The sequence below is a fragment of the Elgaria multicarinata genome, chromosome 1 (assembly GCF_023053635.1).
Source record: "Elgaria multicarinata webbii isolate HBS135686 ecotype San Diego chromosome 1, rElgMul1.1.pri, whole genome shotgun sequence".
Taxonomy (NCBI): Eukaryota; Metazoa; Chordata; class Lepidosauria; order Squamata; family Anguidae; genus Elgaria; species Elgaria multicarinata.
The window spans coordinates 206,944,287-206,963,560 of NC_086171.1; the positions used below are offsets into that span (position 1 = coordinate 206,944,287).

Genomic DNA, 19,274 nt, shown 5'->3' on the forward strand with positions numbered 1-19,274 from the left:
CCTTGGAAACTCTTTGAAATTGAACGTGTGGGATATCAACGTATTAAATGAATAATATGACATGTGTCTAGTTCTTGGTAGAAGTCTGAGAAGCCGGAAGAGGGGGCTCAAAGAGGGTTTTAAGAAGGGCCATGGGTGTCTGGCATTAATGCACTGCAACCCCTCTGTCACTTCACTATGGCTACTACCCCAGGCACCCAATTTATCTAGCAAAATCCAGCAGCTAGGTTTGTGCCTGGACCCTGATTTTCAGGGTATATAACCCTGATATTGTTCAACCTTCATTGGGTTCCAGTTCATTCCTAAGCACAATTCAAAGTGCTGGTTAATGCCTATAAAGCCTTAAAGAGTTTGAGATCAGGATATTTGCCTTCTCCCATATGAGTCTGTCCACCCACCATAGCCTTCATCAGAGGCCCTGCTTCTTGTTCCATGGCCATAGGAGAGCCAACAGCTGGGACACAGGATGGGGTCCTAGGAGCCCCGATTGCTTCCCTCTGCATTGGTGTTTCAGTGTGCTGGCAACTTTGTTCTTCACAATTAAGGCTCCGGACCTCTTGTTTAGGAGGGTTCCTGTGCCTTTACTTGTGGTGGGACAGGTGGAAACTAAACTGGTGCAGCTCTTTCAATCAGAACAGCCTTCCCCAGCCTGGTGCCCTTCAATTCTGTTGGACAACAATTCCCATCCCTCAGCAAAGACTCGTATCTTGTCGGATGGCTATGCACAGGGGCAGAACTTCCTTTGCGCTTCACAATTAAGGCTCCTGACCTCTTGTTTAGGAGGGTTCCTGTGCCTTTAATTGTGATGGGACGGGCAGAAACTACACTGGTGTAGCCCTCCAGAGGTGTTAGACTACGATTCCCAGAATCCTCCAGCCAGCTTGGGAAGGCTGCATTAGAGCCTGTCTATATATGGCTTTAACTGATGCTGAGAGCTACCTCCAAGGCCTGAAAGGCAGGATATGAGAATCTAAATACATAGATTTCCAGTTTTACTATCTTTCTTTTCTTCCTTTCCCCTAGGCCTTGGCCAACTTCCCAAATTCCAAAACCAGAAACCAAGGACGTGGAACAAATGGCACAGAGCATGTATACGAAGATGTGTTTCATTTGCATATACGTTACCAAATGTAGACGAACTTAAGTTCCTTTGGTCAAGGAGCAAAACTGCAGCTGTCTGTCTTTCCTTACAGCTACACACAACCAGCTTAAAGCATGCCATTTAGTTTCCGAGCGAAGTATAAAGTGTTGGTTATTACCTTTAAAGCCCCACATGGTTTGGGTCCAGGTTACCTGCGGGATCGCCTTCTCCAGTACAATGCGCCCCGCACACTCGGGTCCTCTGGGAAGGGTTTACTCCAGTCAGCCATAACTAGGCCGACAACTGTTACCCAGAGGACCTTTTCTTCTGCCGCCCCCAGACTGTGGAATGGTCAGCGTAATGCTGTCACTGAGTTTAAGACAGCCCTAAAGACTAGTCTCTTCCGGCAGATCTACCCAGATGAATATTAAACCTAAGAATTTTAAAATGCTGTGATTATTTTAATATTGTATTGGTTTTATATCTCTTTTAACTAATTTTATGTATTGCGCCACACACTGGGAGATTCTATCTGTGTAGGGTTAGACTGTATATTCCTAGGGGCAGGGACCTGCCTTTTTGTCTTGTTATTCTGTAACACATCATGTACATCATGTTCCAGGAATGCTGTTTTTATTTCATTATTACTAATGCAAATACTACTAATGATATAAAGCCCTTGAACCTTTCAACAACTTAGATCCCCCTCATACTAGAGATGGAGAGTAAATCCTGCTCCTTAATCCAGCTCTTCTTCAGCAAACTTTGCTGCTGACAATACTCCAATTATCTCCCTTGCTGAGATGTCATCCCAACAACATTTCCTTTTGCCCATTTAAAAATAATGTTAACACAGGAGGACAATACGAGGGCAGAATGCAGTTAGATGGCGCTTACCAATATCTGCTGCGGAAGATATCGATTTGGCTGTGGCAGGCTTGTATCTTGCTCCACCACCACTCCGTGGGATGGTGGCTCGACACACAGGGACAGGACCATAGGCGTCATTTTTGCGGCCAACGAGAGCATTGGTTGGATACAAGAACTTTGCATAAGACACAACCTGCAAGACAGTCATAATAACATTAGCAAGATGGCGGCCTGGTTTGGATGACACGATAATCATTGGGGGTGGGGGAAAAGGCCACTGTCCGTTGAGTTGATTATTGTGTCGTGGTGGGAGACACACACAACGGACACACAACTGTCAGTACATTATTTTGTTCATTTAAACAATGCAGGAAAACAACGGGCTGCTCCGTCGCTTATCAAATAACTGATTAAAATGTCGTGTGGTAGGGCTCCCTCCCCCCGTTGAGTGCACTATTCCATAGATGATAGAGTTCTCTGGCAGGAGCGGCCAAAAACACCCTGCCTGCTCCTTTACAGCTGGCAGAACTCGCAATGGCTGATGGGATAGGGCTGGGAGGAGGGAGGGAGGAGCATGAGCCATCCAGAAGGACGCTGGGACTTTCAGCCACATGATGAGGGGAGGGGCAACATGTCATGCGGTGAGTACCAGCAAAATAACGCATGGTGAGTGTGCTATTCTCCCCACCCCTCTGTTGCCTAATATGCCGTCAGAACCAAGCCGACTTCTCCACGGATTTTCTAAGCTCTAGCCTCTACGTTCAAACCAACTTTTCTTGCAACAGGAAGTCACTAGCAACAATTCTGCAGACACACAGAATCCACTTCTCAGGTTTACTGCTTGCCTTAACACACAGCTGGTAGTTTTAGGAGAACCAAAGAGCTATTCCCCAAAGAAATAGTTCTACTGCTGCCATTTCCTTAGACACCAGCTGTATCCCAACTCCTAGGTAGTATCCAACACCGTCACAGGGGTGGCACTAATGCAAGCCAACACCAGTGCAATGTCATTAGCGCTTGCTAGGCAAAAGGGAAAAGCTGTGATTTGTCGCAGAATTTCGGTGCAGGAGTTTGCCATCAAAATTATGTGTCAAAATGAAACTTTTTCCCTTTCACTAGGCTAATGATGTTGCGGTAGTGTTGGTTTATCACCTCCTGTGCTTACAGCTAGGGTAAATCAGATGCATTGTGAGAAACTGAATTTGCTGCAAAGAATTTTATGGTTCTAGTATAGAATTTAAAAAAGGGAGGAGAAACAAAAAGGGATTGCATTAATTTAACCTTTCCAGTTCTCCCTTCCACAGTTTATTTCAGAATATTAGGATGATCTAAAGGGATGTTTTAACACCTTACAGCCCTGAGTTTCAAACTGCTCTTCAAACAGGGTTCTCAGAACTTGATGCAAGGAAGTATTCCTCCACTGAACAAACGTTGCAGAAATTAGCCTCACTTTATAAGAGCAAACTCCTCTGGTGGTCAAGGGAGGTTACACCGTCTTTTGAGTCGTGTTTAACCAGTGGCCAGAGATGCTTCATCAATGGCTTCTGATGGCAACAAGATGTTTGGTTAAATGAGTATTTAACAAGTGCTCTCTGCTAGCTAATGAACACAACACACCTCCTTGGACAGAGTCTGCAGCAAGAAACAGTTTGGCATTTTGTACACAGCCAGTGAAGGAGTATGAATTTTATAGCAAGGAAAAGCCTTGTGTGGTTCAAACTGCATGCTGTTTGCTTTGGGGGAAACTGACGTTGCTTTCAAGTAAGGGTGCAGAACCTCCTCAGTTTGAGGGCCAGATTCCATTTTGGATAAGCTTTCGGAGGCCGCATTCCAGTGGTGGGCGGGGCTGAAAGCAAGAGGGGGAGGGGCCAAAATACCAAAGATACGAACGTATCTTAGCTTAGAAGCTGTACATCTGGGGGAGCTCAGACGGATCATAGGATCATAGAATAGCAGAGTTGGAAGGGGCCTACAAGGTCATCGAGTCCAACCCCCTGCTCAATGCAGGAATCCACCCTAAAACATCCCTGACAGATGGTTGTCCAGCTGCCTCTTGAATGCCTCTAGTGTGGGAGAGCCCACAACCTCCCTAGGTAACTGATTCCATTGTTGTACTGCTCTAACAGTCAGGAAGTTTTTCCTGATGTCCAGCCAGAATCTGGCTTCCTTTAACTTGAGCCCGTTATTCCGTGTCCTGCACTCTGGGAGGATCGAGAAGAGATCCTGGCCCTCCTCTGTGTGACCACCTTTCAAGTATTTGAAGACTGCTATCATGTCTCCCCTCAATCTTCTCTTCTCCAGGCTAAACATGTCCAGTTCTTTCAGTCTCTCTTCATAGGGCTTTGTTTCTAGACCCCTGATCATCCTGGTTGCCCTCCTCTGAACACGCTCCAGCTTGTCTGCATCCTTCTTGAATTGTGGAGCCCAGAACTGGACTCCACAAACTGGATGGATTGAGATCCCAAGAAATTCTGCACCTCTCCTTTAAAGACTAAGAACATAAGGAGCGCCATGTTGGACCAGACCAAGAGTCCATCTAGTCCAGCACTCTGTTCACACAGTGGCCAACCAGCTGTCAAACAGGGACCCCACAGGCAGGAGATGGTAAAACAACACCCTCCCACCCAGGTTCCCCAGCAACTAGTGCACACAGGCTTACTACCTCTAATACTGAAGGTAGCACATAGCCATCAGGGCTAGTAGCCATTCACAGCCTTCTCCTCCAGGAAGGTATCCAACCCCCTTTTAAAGCCATCCAAATTGGTGGCCATCACCACATCTTGTGGTAGCAAATCCCATAGTTTAACTATGCGCTGTGTGAAGAAGTCCTTCCTTTGATCTGTCCTGAATCTCCCACCAATCAGCTTCATGGGATGACCCCATTGGGTCCTAGTATGATGGGAGGGGGAGCCTGCCGTCCCCGCTCTGCCACTCAGTGCCTAAGGCGCATATTGTGTTTGATCCTCATAAGGAAACTGATGCTGTAAAAGGCTTCCCATCACTCCGAGGCAGAGAGCACAAAGTGAGGTTAACCGATCGATCGAACTCTTATTAGAACCCCAAAGGGAACTGAGCTACGGCAGGATAAACCGTCCACTACCAATGCAACTGCTGCAGTTAAATAACCAGACGCCCTCCTGATGGACATTGAAGTTGACCAGGGCCCCACAACTAGCAAATATAAACACAGAACTGCAGTTCATCTACGGACTCCTTACCTTGCCGTCCGCTCCAAGCTCGACTCCTTCCATGCCTAGGACCATCTCCGAAGAGACTGAAATCCCGCCAGAAGGATGCCTCTGTTTCTGCCCCTCTATTCTCAGTTCACTGTGAAGGGCAGAATTGGCAAGAATTAAAGCTCTTTCTTCTCATCCTAGCCAAAACCAAAACAAACACACCCACCCACCCCCATGGAGAGATTACAAGGACAATTCCCACGTCTCCTCTGCTCCCAGTTAAAAAACATTTGTGTTTTTTTAAAGGCTCAAGAAATAAAAGGAGCCGATTAAACCGGCAATGAGGACATTAGCAACAGCCAGAGTTCTTGCTATTTTAAAAATAATGTAACTTGCGGATAATTCATACATTTGTATTTGTTAGGCAGGGCACAATTCCGCAAGCAATTCCCAAAGTAGGAAACAACTTCTGAGTTCACTGTTTGTGTAGGATGCAACCTCTGAACTGCAATTTAGGGGTATGTGGGATTCTCAAGGAAAAGACCGTGAACTCCAACGCCACAGAATACACACACAGATGTGGATCCAGCTATGGGAATCCATTTGCAAGAAACAACATCTGTGTACTCTGTCCTTGGATCCTTTAAAAAATACATCTGGTCAAAAGTAAGAGGTTTTCTTGTGCTTGTCAATCCTTATACGTTTGTTAAGAGCAGTATGGGTTGAAGACGTTACATGTTTTAGAATTAAGGGATGTCTTTAATGGTGTTATTCCGCCAGCGGGAGGAAAACCACTGGTGGAATGGGTCCCCTCCACCCTGCGCGCTCCACAAATCTGCTCTGGAGGGTTGAGTGATCCTCTGGAGCAGACCTAGGGAACCCACAAGGGGCTGCAGAGAAGCCCAGCTGTGCAACATTAGTTCCACGCCTAAATCCCAGTGATGCCAATTTCAGGACCGAAAGATCCATCCAAAGTTGTGAGCCCAAAATGTGAAGGGATGACAAAGTAATATTGCTTGCATCTTAATACACACAGTCTTTGGCTGTGTCTAAGTTTTATTAGGCAGACATGACATATGCAGAAAAATGCATTACCCACACAATTGTTAACCAGAAGTTGATCTGAACACATGTTTACACAGTCACCTGGGATTCTAGTAGAGGTCACTGTTCATATCAGCACCATGCAGTAACTCTCCTGGTTGAAATCTGCCTCCCTCAACACTCTCTCTCTCTCATAAGAACATAAGTAGAGCCATACTGGATCAGATCGAGGGTCCATCTAGTCCAGCACTCTGTTCAAACAGTGGCTGTTGGACCAGGGACCAACAAAGCAGGACATGGTGCAACAGCACCCTCCCACCCATGTTCCCCAGCAACTGGTGCACATAGGCTTATTGCCTCGAATACTGGAGATAGCACACAACCATCAGGGCTAGTAGCCATTGATAGCCTTCTCTTCCAGGAATTTATCCAACCCCCGTTTTAAAGCCATCCAAATTGGTGGCCATCACTACACCTTGTGGCAGTGAATTCCATAATTTAACTATGCGCTGTGTGAAGAAGTCCTTCCTTTGATCTGTCCTGAATCTCCCACCAATCAGCTTCATGGGATGACCCCGGGTTCTAGTATTTTGAGAGAGGGAGAAAAATGTCTCCCTATCCACATTCTCCACACCGTGCCTAATTTTGTACACCTTTACATTTAGTTTTCAGCAAAGTCATTTGAGTGACTCTGCAGTTTTCCCAGCATGCTAGAAAGAACTTTCCCATAGTCTATTTATAGAAGGCACATCTGTATGTGGGTTTCTGGTATGAAAATATCCATTGCCTTCTTCAGTGCACAATGCACAGGAATTCGAGTCCTGACTGTTAGAGCAGTACAACAATGTAAACAGTTTCCTAGGGAGGTAGTGGGCTCTCCCACACTAGAGACAGCTGGACAGCCATCCGTCAGGGATGCTTTAAGGTGGATTCCTACATTAAGCAGGGGGTTGGACTCGATGGCCTTATAGGCCCCTTCCAACTCTACTCTTCTATGATTCTATGAATGAGATGTAAGCACACACATATGTACAACAGGGCTTTAGAGTCCAATCTCACTGACCACTGGAAGCCTTGCCAAGCTTTTAACTGGTTCGTTATTCACACACTGCCCTCAGGTTTCTAAGCTTTCCCGTGCAATCAGCAGGACTAGAAACTTAAATTCAAAGCAGGAAAAATGCAAGCTGTGCTCAAGTGATCAGAGTCAGTCCTGCAATTTGTTCCCCTCAGAAAGGTGTCCCGCTTTGTGAGTGCAAGTGCTGGAACAGGTTTAAATGGATTTATCGGTCTAACAAAAATGGGAACGACTCACCTGATCCGTAAGCTCTCCCCGTACGGCAGGATAGAAAAAGCCACACATAAAGTTCGCTTTGCGCAAATTAATACTATCCTGAAAGGAGATACAGAAAGAATATGTTATGAATCATCAGTAGTATTATGTGTTTACATCCAGCCTCCCTGGTAACCATTTTATAAAACCGAAGTCAGACGATGTGTAAAATATGTAGCATGCAGCTGTTGTTTTTTTTACTCAAAAGTAAGCATTCTGGATCAGGACCACCGTGCATAACTAGGGAAGGTTTAAACCACTCTCCCACAGTTGATTGTTTTCTGAAATTTGCATGCCCCCCACCCTGCACCCGTGCAGAAGCTAAAAAAAAAAAAGGACGCTTTCTCTCTCTTTTTCATCCCTTGCGTGTGGGGGATTTTGGAAAACAAGAGCAGCAGCAGGGGATGCTTAAACCTTCCCCTACCTGCGCATAGTGGTGGATCAGGGCCCTGCATGCTTAGAGCCACACACCACGTACTTAACGTATCATGTAGTTTTGACCCTCACAGGAAGACTTTCTGTGGGTAGTGGGGAACCTTAGCTTTTTAATTTGAAGGAACTCAACCATTTTGTGTTTGCTTTGGATGTTTAGGATCAGACCCGCTTTCCCCATCTTCAGATGTTTTGGACGTCAACATCCAGCAGCCCTAGTCAGCATGGCCAATGGTCAAGAATGCTAGGAATAGCCACCCAGTGCCACCAGAATGTGGACCTCGGTAGATGACAGCTGAAGCAATGTGGCCCCTGACAGAAAAAAAGGTTCGCACTCTCTGAAGTTGACAATACTAGGATAGATGGGCCAACGTTCTGACTTAAAGCACAATCCTATGCATGTTTAGACAGAAGATGTCCTACAACTCCCAGAATTCCCAGCCAGTACTGGGAATGCTAAGTTGTAAGACTTCTTCTGTCTAAACATGCATAGGATAGCACCCTTAATCACCATAGTTTCATATGCCTTGACAACCACTCCAAGTAACCTGGAAGCCTCAATTGCTGTTGACTACTACTGACTTATTTTAGAAACGTCGCCTTCAAGGTTTTTTGTTGCCAGCATAGTTGTGTCAAAACAACCCCCTCAGAAGGGACATTGGATTCCGCCCCTACATGGAGATGATTGCTGTGTATGAATAAAATAATCTGGGAAGCTATCCTGAGAGTTGTGGTGATGGCCAAACTTTCTAGTGAGCCATAGGTAATATTTTCCCCAACTGTTCATCCATCTGTTGAGAATCTACGTCAATAGGGCACAAAACCAGTCACCTATCATGCAGGGATTGGAAAAGAAAGAGGAGCACTTCACTATTAAGAACATAGGAAGACCCATGCTGGATCAGACCAAGGGTCCATCTAGTCCAGCACTCTGTTCACAGCAAGCCACCAAACCATGGGTGGTTGGAGGAAAGGGGGCATGGCCATCCAGGGAAAGGCAGATGGATGGATTGGGACCCCAGGAGATTCTGCACCTCTCCTTTAAAGACTAAGGACATAAGAAGAGCCATGTTGGAACAGACTAAGGGTCCATCTAGTCCAGTACTCTGTTCACACAGTGGCGAACGAGCTGTCAGCCAGGGACCCATAAGCAGGATATGAGCGCAACAGCACCCTCCCATCCATGTTCCCCAGCAACTGGTGAATATAGCCTTATTGCCTCTGATATTGGAGGTGGCATGTAGCCATTGGGACTAGTAGCCATTGATAGCCTTCTCCTCCAGGAATATATCCAACCCCCTTCTAAAGCCATCCCATTTGATGGCCATCACCACATCTTGGGGTAGTGAATTCCATAGTTTAACTATGAGCTGTGTGAAGAAGTCCTTCCTTTTATCTGTCCTGAATCTCCCACCGCTTCATGGGATGACCCTACTGAGTTCTTGTATTTGGAGAGAGGGAGAAAAATAAATCAGTGAATGAAAAAAAGCATGCTCCTTCTCCCCAACCCCATTCTGAGCAAGGGCCATTAGGGTGCTTCTTTTGCCCTCAGTGATGTCACCACCTAGCCAAATCTGGCTACGATGTCATCACACTGGCTATCTGATTCCCAGTTGGCTTGGTTATGAGAGCCAGCAAGAGAGTACAGCAGCTGTAAAGAAAATGGCGCCAGAGGAGATAGACAAGAGTTTCCTTCCCACCCTCCTTGGACCATTTTCGGCCTTTCCACAATAGGTTTTGCACCAAAAATATTCAGTGGTGGACACTGAGACCATTGCTAGTATAAGGCCATTAACTAACTGAAAAGCTACTAGGGAGTTAGTCGCGGAGTTAACAAAAAGGCTACCTGCTGTTCCTTGTGTCATACTGTCTCATGTTCTTGATGAAGTGTATCTTCTTCAAGCCCTTGTGTCTTGGAGATCCAGATATGTGCTTGGTTCTACAATTTAAGGAGGGAGGGGAATTCAAGTCAGAGATCTGGGCGAAAACCAAAAGAACGAAGGATAATAATAATAATTTAAAAAGGATGCCGACGTTAACATCAGAACGAGCACGCATGCAGGACCTTAGGTATTCAGCTCAGAAAAGGGTGCAAGGGGGAAAGGACTTGCAGAGCATGCAACAGGAGAAGGTTAATGCTGCTTTTGAACAAGTACCTTCGGACACTGGCACATTCCACTATGTCTTCTAAAAACTCTAGAGAGCAGCGCTGGGAGATAAAACGCCTTCTGCAAAAATGCACAACACCACGAAGAGCGGACAATATTAGTTCATGGCCTCCAAAACTGAGCAAGCTGTCAGCACAACAGCCCCCCTCTATGCTTCTGTTTTGTCCTTCCCACAAGCCTTCTAGAACTTTCTATGTTCAAGGAACACACCTTCCACAGCGCCGTGCCTCTGCTGAGGAATTCTAAGCGCCAGTTATGGATGTCTTGTGCACTGTAAAGTGTTGTGGGAAACTTTGTAGAGTGCCAGTAGTTCATCTGGGGCTTTGGGCAGGAATGCTGGACTTCATGAGAACTAAGACTGCACCCCAATAGCACTCATCACTTTCCTGTGGGGAAAGATTGGTAACAGATGGCAAGCCATCTTTCAGGGGCGCTTGTCCACCACTATTCCTTCTCACTGAGGAATTCCAAGTCATTCCTGAGTGCCCTAGAGCACAGTTTGAAAGCCACAGATCCAGAGCAGCCTATTGAGAATCAAGATCATTACATTTTCCATTTATTTTTTGCTGGTCTGCGACCGTAATAAATATTATATGAACAGCTTGGTTCTTTCTGGGAAGTTTCTTAGGTTTTCATTCTGCCTTCCGGAGTTCTGTGAAACGGAGAAGCTTGCACACTTTTATGCAAACTGAAATTGGCCCATTAGAAGTTAGCGCTTCAGCTAACGTGGAGTTTTGATGCTAGATAGTGGATTTGCATAGCCTCTTATGGAGGTTGAGATTTAAAATGCAGTTTTGAAAATGGTTGTCACAAATGACCATCAGCTACGCCACCCCTCCAGGGTAGCTCCCTGGGCGAGTGGCATCCGTCTCTGGCTCAGTCTCTTCTCAGCTAGCACTGCTCCTCGTTAACCCAAACTGAAGCAAGCAAGCTTCCCACAGCTCTCACAGTAGCCACCGAAATTGGTCAATGAGCACCAGGTCCAGTAGGCAGGAGATGTCCAAAGGACAATCAGCACTGGAGTTTTCCTTAGGAAGGTGAGAATTGACCAGGAAGTGAGCGGTCCCTGTCCTGCCAGACTGCTTCATGCATCTGAGGGGATGCAGGATGGGATGTGGCTGAAAGGATAACCCCAAATGGGGGATGCCAATGCAGCCACTTCAGGCAAGGCTACTTGTATGCGTGTCCTTGGAGCCAAAAAGGTTGTGCACCCTTGTTCTAAGGCTTGTCGCCCTACTATATGAACCAGATTTCTGAAAAAGAACAAATTACCACAGACTGCAAATAAATGAGCTACACCTCCTAAAATGGGACTGCAGCTGTTGGACTGCAACTCCCATTAGCTCTAGCCAGCATAGCCATTAGAATGTACATATTAGAATGTAAGCCTATGCGGCAGGGTCTTGCTATTTACTGTTTTACTCTGTACAGCACCATGTACATTGATGGTGCTATATAAATAAATAAATAATAATAATAATAATAATAATAATAATAATAATAATAATAGCCAACAATGAGGGACGATGGGAATTGTAGTCCAACATCATCTGGAGGGGCAGAAGGTGCCCATCTGTGTTCTAAAACTTTATTTGCGACCAGCTGAAAATAACCAACTACCAGAGAACAGAATCTCTCTTCTTTACATCTTGAAGGAAGTTAAACAGCAGTGTACCGTTTGCAGAATTCTATTATATACAAAATGCGCACAAGCACACTTTAATCAACGGGAGAAATATGCGTGCTTTTCAAAGATGTGCACAACTGATGTGTACACAATTGGGAAAATATGCATGAAGATGCGCACATTTTTAGGTAAATAAAACCAAAGCTTGCAATCTGATATTGATGGGAGTCCGTACAAGTTTCGAGGTAGAATTTCGAGATCTTCGGGGAACATGGTTTTGCTGATTCTCACATCTCTACTTAGACGGCAAAACACAGTTTCATCCGCCATCACCCTATTTCCCTGAGTAGCAATCATAATCCTCACTTTATGGAGTAATGGAATTATCCCAGGAATAGGTCACACTGGGTCAGTGGTGTCAGATTAGCTTCTGGTTTACAGTTCATTAGACCAGGTCGGCTTATTTCTGTCGATTGTTATCAATCTATGAAAAGTTGCAGAGCAAATACCAAAGAGGATATAAGCTCAGCCTCTGATCACTGTATCCACTCAAACAGTAGCACGAGGAGACCTGAGGCCTATCGGGAAATCTGAACAAGGCTGGAACACGGATGTTGGAAATTCATTCCAGTGCTATTCAATTTAGATGTGTACCAATACTACTATTGCTTTCCTAGTGGGAGGAATGCTCATAGAATCATCGAATAGTAGAGTTGGAAGGGGCCTATGAGGCCATTGAGTCCAACGCCCTGCTCAATGCAGGAATCCACCCTAAAGCATCTCTGACAGATGGTTGTCCAGCTGCCTCTTGAAGGCCTCTAGTGTGGGGGAGTCCACAACCTCCTTAGGTCATTGGTTCCATTGTCGTACTGCTCTTACAGTCAGGAAGTTTTTCCTGATGTCCAGCCGGAATCTGGCTTCCTGTAACTTGAGCCCGTTATTCCGTGTCCTGCACTCTGGGAGGATCGAGAAGAGATCCTGGCCCTCCTCTGTGTGACAAGCTTTCAAGTTCACCAGCCCATACAGTAGGGGTGCAGAACCCTCAAGCCTATGGGCCAAAACTGGCCCTCTGAAAGCTGCATCATCACCTTCCCCTGGCTGCACCCCCTTTCCCCAACCACTGATATTTTGGTGGTTTTCTGGCTTTTTCACGTTTGCCCCCCGCCCCAACCCATTCTAAAAGTTCAACATGCCTCCCCCACAGTTTACCTACAGGCAGTAAGAGCTTTAAGCTAAAATATGCTGGTATTTTAGGTATTTTAGCCCCACCCCCTTTGGTTTTGGCTTGCCTACCACTGGAATGAGGTCCCCGAAGGTTCTCTGAAACTGAATTTGTTACTTGGGCTGAAAGAGGTTCAACATCCCTGCTATGCAACAGTGCTATCATGACACACATATACACACCGGGGTCTCTCCCAACATTGCCTGTAATGCAAGAGATCAGTATATTACTCCTAGATGGTGGTAATTTTCCATTCTGAATGCTTCTGGAATAATCCTGCCACAGCTTCCTTTGCTCTTAGTTGGCTGCAGCATATTAAACTGGCAGGAAAAAATAGTACCTTCAGAAGACAGCATGTACTCTTTTTGTATGCAAGCATGGCAGGACTCCCATCATACACGCCCAGGCCTGGTACCATCTATTGTGCACATGGGCATGGGAACAGCAGGCCTTAGCATGTGCTCAGCTGATCCACCTCCCCACTATCCCCACAAAACAAAACCTGCCGTCCAGGTGCAAATGTGAACCTGCTGCAGGCCTTAAAACTCCTTCTCTGTTCAGCATCAGCACAGAAGAAATTGTGTTGGAGAAAAAGAAGTCTCCTGAAAACATCAGAGCAGCCATGATGCATCACCCAAGGGTTCATCTAGTTTAGCTGCCACAGTGGCTAACCAGCCATCTGTGGGAAACCCACAAGGAGGATATGAGTACAATAGCATCCTCCCACCCATGTTCCCCAGCAACTGATGTACATACTGTCTCTGATACTGGACGTAGCACATAGCCATCAGGACTAGCAGCCCTTGATAGCCTTCTCCTCCAGAAATGTATCCAGCCTTCTTTTAAAGCCATCCAAATAGGTGGCCTTCACTACATCTTGTAGCGAATTTCATAGTTTAATTCTGCGCTGTGTGAAGAGGTCCTTTTATCTGTCCTGAATGTCCCACCAATCAGCTTCATGGGATGACCCCCACTGGGTTCTAGAATTATGGGAGACGGAGAAAAACATCTCCCTATCTACTTCCTCCACACCATGCATAATTTAAAACCAAGTCTCCTCTTACTTGATTTTTTTACTAAACCAAACAGTTCCAGAAAGTATACAAGGAGTAGGTATACCCTGCACTGAAAAAAGAAAAAAGGAGAGCTCTGCATCAAGAAATGTTGATCTGTGACCTGTATCATTTGCAGATATGCAAATTATTCATGCAGCCTCCCCCAGCACCGCTTTTTCTACAAACTGCAGGGCGCTGCTCCTCACAACTGCCGGATCTCTGGCTCAGTCTGCCACGACACAGGCTCTGAACACCAGACCCGGCCGCGGCTACTCCCTGCTCAAGCCAAGCACCACCGCTTGATACGCCTGAGGCAAGGGACAAAAACCACCTCCCTCCAAACTATGTGGAGAAAGGGGTTAAATGGAGAAGGATTTCAATATATAAAATAAAACACTGTGAGTTATATGTGCTGAGGTGAATGATTGTCAGAGTGGGTGCTAAATGTGTAAACTTCAAATGATAAATGCCAAACAGACACGTGGGGTTTTTGTGGTAGCTAAAAACAAAATAATTGAAATTTATTTTTAAAAGTTCACAAGCTTAGTTTCAAATAAAACATTAAAAAACCTTTTCGAAACCTTTCATCCAATCCTTTCACTCATTCACATACACACTTTCCTTTTTCTCACACAATCAATCTTGAACTTTCTTTATTATCAGTATTAATATACGTCAACTACGTGCACACCACACTCCAAAGACACCACTCTTTACACTGACCCTCAAATTTCCCAGAACTTAAGTACCCTAAACACAGAGAGCACTAAAGACTCTAAGAGTACCCCAAAGTCTCCTTCAATCCCCTCAGTCCTTCCCTTATATATCACTCCTCCCTCTCCCCAGACATTCTAATTCCACCCACTCAGGCCAACATTCTAAACTCACTTACAAACTGCAGACATACATTTGGGAACTGACTTGTGGGGTTACTCCCCATCACCAGGCATTGCCCACATATTAGAGAAAATAGAAGGCTGTGGTCAAAATAGCTCAGCAACCCAACTGTGTTATTGCCCACGTATTGTCAGTATTGGGCAAAAGGCGGGATACAAATAAATATAATAATAATAATAATGTCTTTTTAGTATTATAGACGGAAGCCGAGATGTTTTCACCTGCTGCCAACTTCTGCATGTAATACACACAGCTCTGAATGCCACACCAATAGGCAGGGTCAAAGCAAACCAAGAGTTAAAAGGTGGCTGGTCCTGGCAGCCTTGCCGGAGGTAGATACAAGCTTGTGGGAACTTGATTCCTTTGCTACGCAACAGCAGTGAGATCATTCAGAGCCCAGAATTCTGCCCAGCTGCCAATCAATCCCCTCCAGGCAGATGGATCAAAAGATACTGACTGGCATCCATAGGGGACATTTCGTTGCTCGCTTATGGCTACGGGGGTTGGATGCCACTGTATTCACGCCCACACGGACCCCAGTGCCTACAAGTGGCTAAAATTAGGTTCCAGCGGTCTTTGGAAGTACACAAGACAAAAAGCAGAAAAACATCAGCCTAAGTGCTACCTGCTTGACAGATTTTAAAAAGGCAAACAAAGCAAGGAGTGAATCATTTCTTTTATAGAAGTGGCTGCTTATTCTAGAGCTATGCCAAGTACCCAACTTTATTATACAGGAATGTACCAAGATCAACACTTCAGAAACAGCCACAGGGATGCCATGAGATTCCTGCGTGCTCATGGTTTATCTGGGGGCAAGGTTGCTATTGAATAAGGGACTTCAGAGGCCAGTCTGAGATATGGGCAGTCAAATCTGGGAATCGGTCATAAGACAAAGGCCCCATTCAGAAGACAGCTTAAACCACGGCTTTAATCATGGTGGTTAAGCCAGAAAGCCAGGCTGTGTTCAGAAGACACCTTAAACCACAGCTTTAACCATGGTGAACAAAGCAAAAATATATTTTAAGATGTTTTTTAGGATGTTTTTAACCATGTATATTATGTTTTAAATGAGTATTATGTATTTTATTGTTTATTGTTGTTCCCACCTGGCTCAAAATGGAGAGGCGGGCAAGAAATAAAATTATTATTATTATTATTATGGTTTAAGGTGACTTCTGAACAAAATAATCAAAAATCTGGCAGGAATTGGAGCAAGGCAGCCGGGGCAAAAAGGAGACATGGATCACATAGTGAGCCTTGAGCTAGGAAAGGCAAGGATCTAGCAATAGCTAGAAGCCTTACAAGAAAGCCAGGGCTTATGCTGAGAACCTAGAGCAACCTTCCCCAACCTGGTGCCCTCCAGATGGTTGGAACGTCAACATCGATAAGTACGAGCCTGGATGGCCAGTTATAGGGAATGAAAAAGGGATTGAGAGCCAGTGTGGTGTAGCGGTTAGAGTGTTAGACTGGGATCCTGATTCTAGTCCCCACACAGCCATGGAAGCTCACTGGGTGGCAAGGTTTGCTTTGTGCTTCTTCCCACATTGTGCATTTGTAACTAATGCCAGTTATTTAAAAACAGAATGCAGGTGGAGCTTTATTGACAAACACAGCATTGAAATTTTACGTGTTCTGAAGTGATCATCATTCAGAATAATACATAAGAAGGGCTATGCTGGACCAGACCAAGGGTCCATCAAGTTCACACAGTGGCCAACCAGCTGTCAACCACGAACCCACAAGCAGGACATGGTGCAACAACAACCTCCCATCCATGTTCCCCAGCTACTGGTGTATATAGGCTTACTGCCTCGGATACTGGAGGTAGCACATAGCCGTCAGGGCTAGTAGCCCTTGATCGCCTTCTCCTCCAGGAATTTATCCAACCCCTTTTTAAAGCCATCCGAATTGGTGGCCATCACTACATCGTGCGGTAGAGAATTCCATAGTTTAACCATGCACTGTAAGTCTTAGATTATGACCCAACATGGAACCTTCTTCTGTAAACATCTTTCCAGGGTCAGCACCAGACTTCAGGGGACCTTTGAGAGCGGTCCTGTCAAAGCCCAACTCCTCCTCCCTTTTGCTGCCCCCCCCCACTTGCTGCTGTTGCATCCATGACCAAATGCCTGGCTCTGATGAGGTCTTTCCTCAGAGCCAGGCATTTAGGAGACCAGAGAGATGTTACAGGAGATCACCTGGGCCACAGGTGATCTCCCGGGATACCTCTCCTCTGGAGCAGCTGCCTGTCCTCTGTTAGGTATGTTTACACAGAGGACAGGCTGCTGTTCTAGAGGACAGGGGGCGGCTCCTGAGGACAGGTGCCCCAGGAAATTGCCCACAGCATCAGCAGTCTCCTGGGATACTTCTCCAGTCTGCACAATGCCTGCCTCTGAGGGAAGATCAGTGCCAGGGATTTGGGTGTGGCTGACTAAAAGTAAGAAAGCCATGTCTGCCATTTTCTCCTGCTGACGCAGCTCTCCAAAGGACGGGTGAAACCAGCGAGTGGAGGGTCTTAGGGGTCAGCAGGGATGGGCCCTTCACCAGGCTTGTATCTTTCTCCTCTCTTTCCCTCAAAATGTTTTTGTAAGAGTTGTGCTGCTGCTGCTCTCAGATGGGGGTGTGATTCAGTTGCCCTGCTGCATCAGCTGAAGAAGACTGATGATTCAGAATTGTGGAATTCAAGCTGTGGAACTCTGAGGAACTCTGGACTTCTTTGGTAATCTAGGTAATGGCAAAGATCTCCTGGAAGGCACCTTGGCCATCATCACCTGTCTTCCACTGTAATGTGCAGGGCATGTGTCGTGTTTCTTAAAACCTCCTAACTTCTTGGGAGACAATAACAAGGCCTGCTAAGTATTCCACAAAGCTTTATTCAAGCAATAAACATCTCTTCCCACCTGAAGAGAGTCTAATCTCTAGGAACTTTCCCCTAGGCAAAACTATGCAAACTAAGTGAGACAATTGTACTTTCAAGAAGAATGGAAAACCTTTTCCCAAGACGCGTTAACTTCAGAGAGACTAGTTCTGAGGCGGCTTATGACGGGATGTGAGCTGGGCTGACTTTCTCTCGCCTTCCTTTAGCTCCACCCATTTTAGTCTGCGGCATGCTTTAGGATCGGCTAACCTCTTCGTGCTCTCTCCCTTGGAAGAATGTTGGCTTCCCACTGACTGTATTATTTGCCCTTGATGAGATAAGCTCTGGTGAAGAGCCCATAAGAGCTTTCTCCCCCACTGGTACAGGCTGGCCTGTTTCTGCACCGATTCCTCTACTTCAGAGTCTGATTCTGATTGATCACCTGAAACACCTTCTTCCAACCCATTGGGAGCAGGGCTAAACATGACAGCATGCTCCTTCCAGTCAGGAGTCTGGAAATTCACCCTCATGTAGCCTTCTCCTGAGCTTGGAGCTGGTTGGGGGAAGAGAGTCACCCTCATTGATGTCAAATAGGCCTCTCCCCCTAATTTTGAAAGGGAAATTCGCCCTGACTTGCATACTGTACTTTGGAGGCACTCTAAGCACCTTCAAAGCTCAACATGATGATCGAGACAAGCCATTGTCCCCATCCTCACACGAGGCAACCTCACATTTCGCCTGTCTACCTCGTTCACATATGTTAGAAGCAAAGTGAAGCCTATGAGCCCAGGAGCAAGTGTCTGTGAGACCCATGTGAATGGACAGGATACCCTTGGGAGTTCCATGGCAGGGACACAGGAATCCTCAGCAGATAGACTAGGAAGGGGTTGTAGCTCAGCGGCCATAGCTCAGGGGTAGAGCACGGGCTTTGCATGCAGAAGGTCCCAGGTTCAATCCCTGGCAGCTTCAGGTAGGTCTAGGAAAGGATCCAGCCTGAAACCCTGGAAACCCATTGTTGCCAGTCAATGGAGATAATACTGAGATAGATGGACTAAGGGTCTGAGGCCATGGCTAGACCAGGCCTATATTCTGGGATCCTCCCGGGATCCTCCCTGTACATCCAAATGACACACAGGGATACTGGGAACAGGCAGGGATGACCCCTCCATTTGCCTGGGATAATCCTTAGGTCTAGCTAAGGCCTGAGTCAGTGACCCTGTTCAGACAACACACTAAGCCATGGTGGGTTAAGCATTTTGAGCTAAACATTATGGCTTAGCATGTCATGGGAACCACTCCTAATCATGGTGGCTACATAACCACGCTCACTAACCATTTGTTGCAAAAGGGTTAGTGGCTGAACCATGGCTTAGCGTGTTGTCTGAACCGCCCCTATAAATACAAGGTGGCTTCCGATGATTCTAAAGTGATGTGAAAAGAGCTCCTTGAGCATAGAAGCTGAAACACCAGTAATTTAGAGCACCACAGGCAACTGTGATGCAGATCCCACACACT

The 19,274-nt window shown here is 46.0% G+C and overlaps 1 protein-coding gene across 1 annotated transcript in view; it reads right to left on the reverse strand.

Moving 5' to 3' along the window:
- The window catches only part of CABLES2 (Cdk5 and Abl enzyme substrate 2), a 58,919-nt gene that overhangs the window by 15,414 nt on the left and 24,231 nt on the right, over window positions 1–19,274 (reverse strand). Inside the window, exons 2-6 of the mRNA XM_063146909.1 lie at window positions 10,090–10,161; window positions 9,780–9,872; window positions 7,484–7,561; window positions 5,170–5,278; window positions 1,979–2,144 (exon numbers count right to left, since the gene is read on the reverse strand). Coding sequence (XP_063002979.1) covers window positions 1,979–2,144; window positions 5,170–5,278; window positions 7,484–7,561; window positions 9,780–9,872; window positions 10,090–10,161 — 518 coding nt within the window. The remainder of the gene's footprint in view (window positions 1–1,978; window positions 2,145–5,169; window positions 5,279–7,483; window positions 7,562–9,779; window positions 9,873–10,089; window positions 10,162–19,274) is intronic.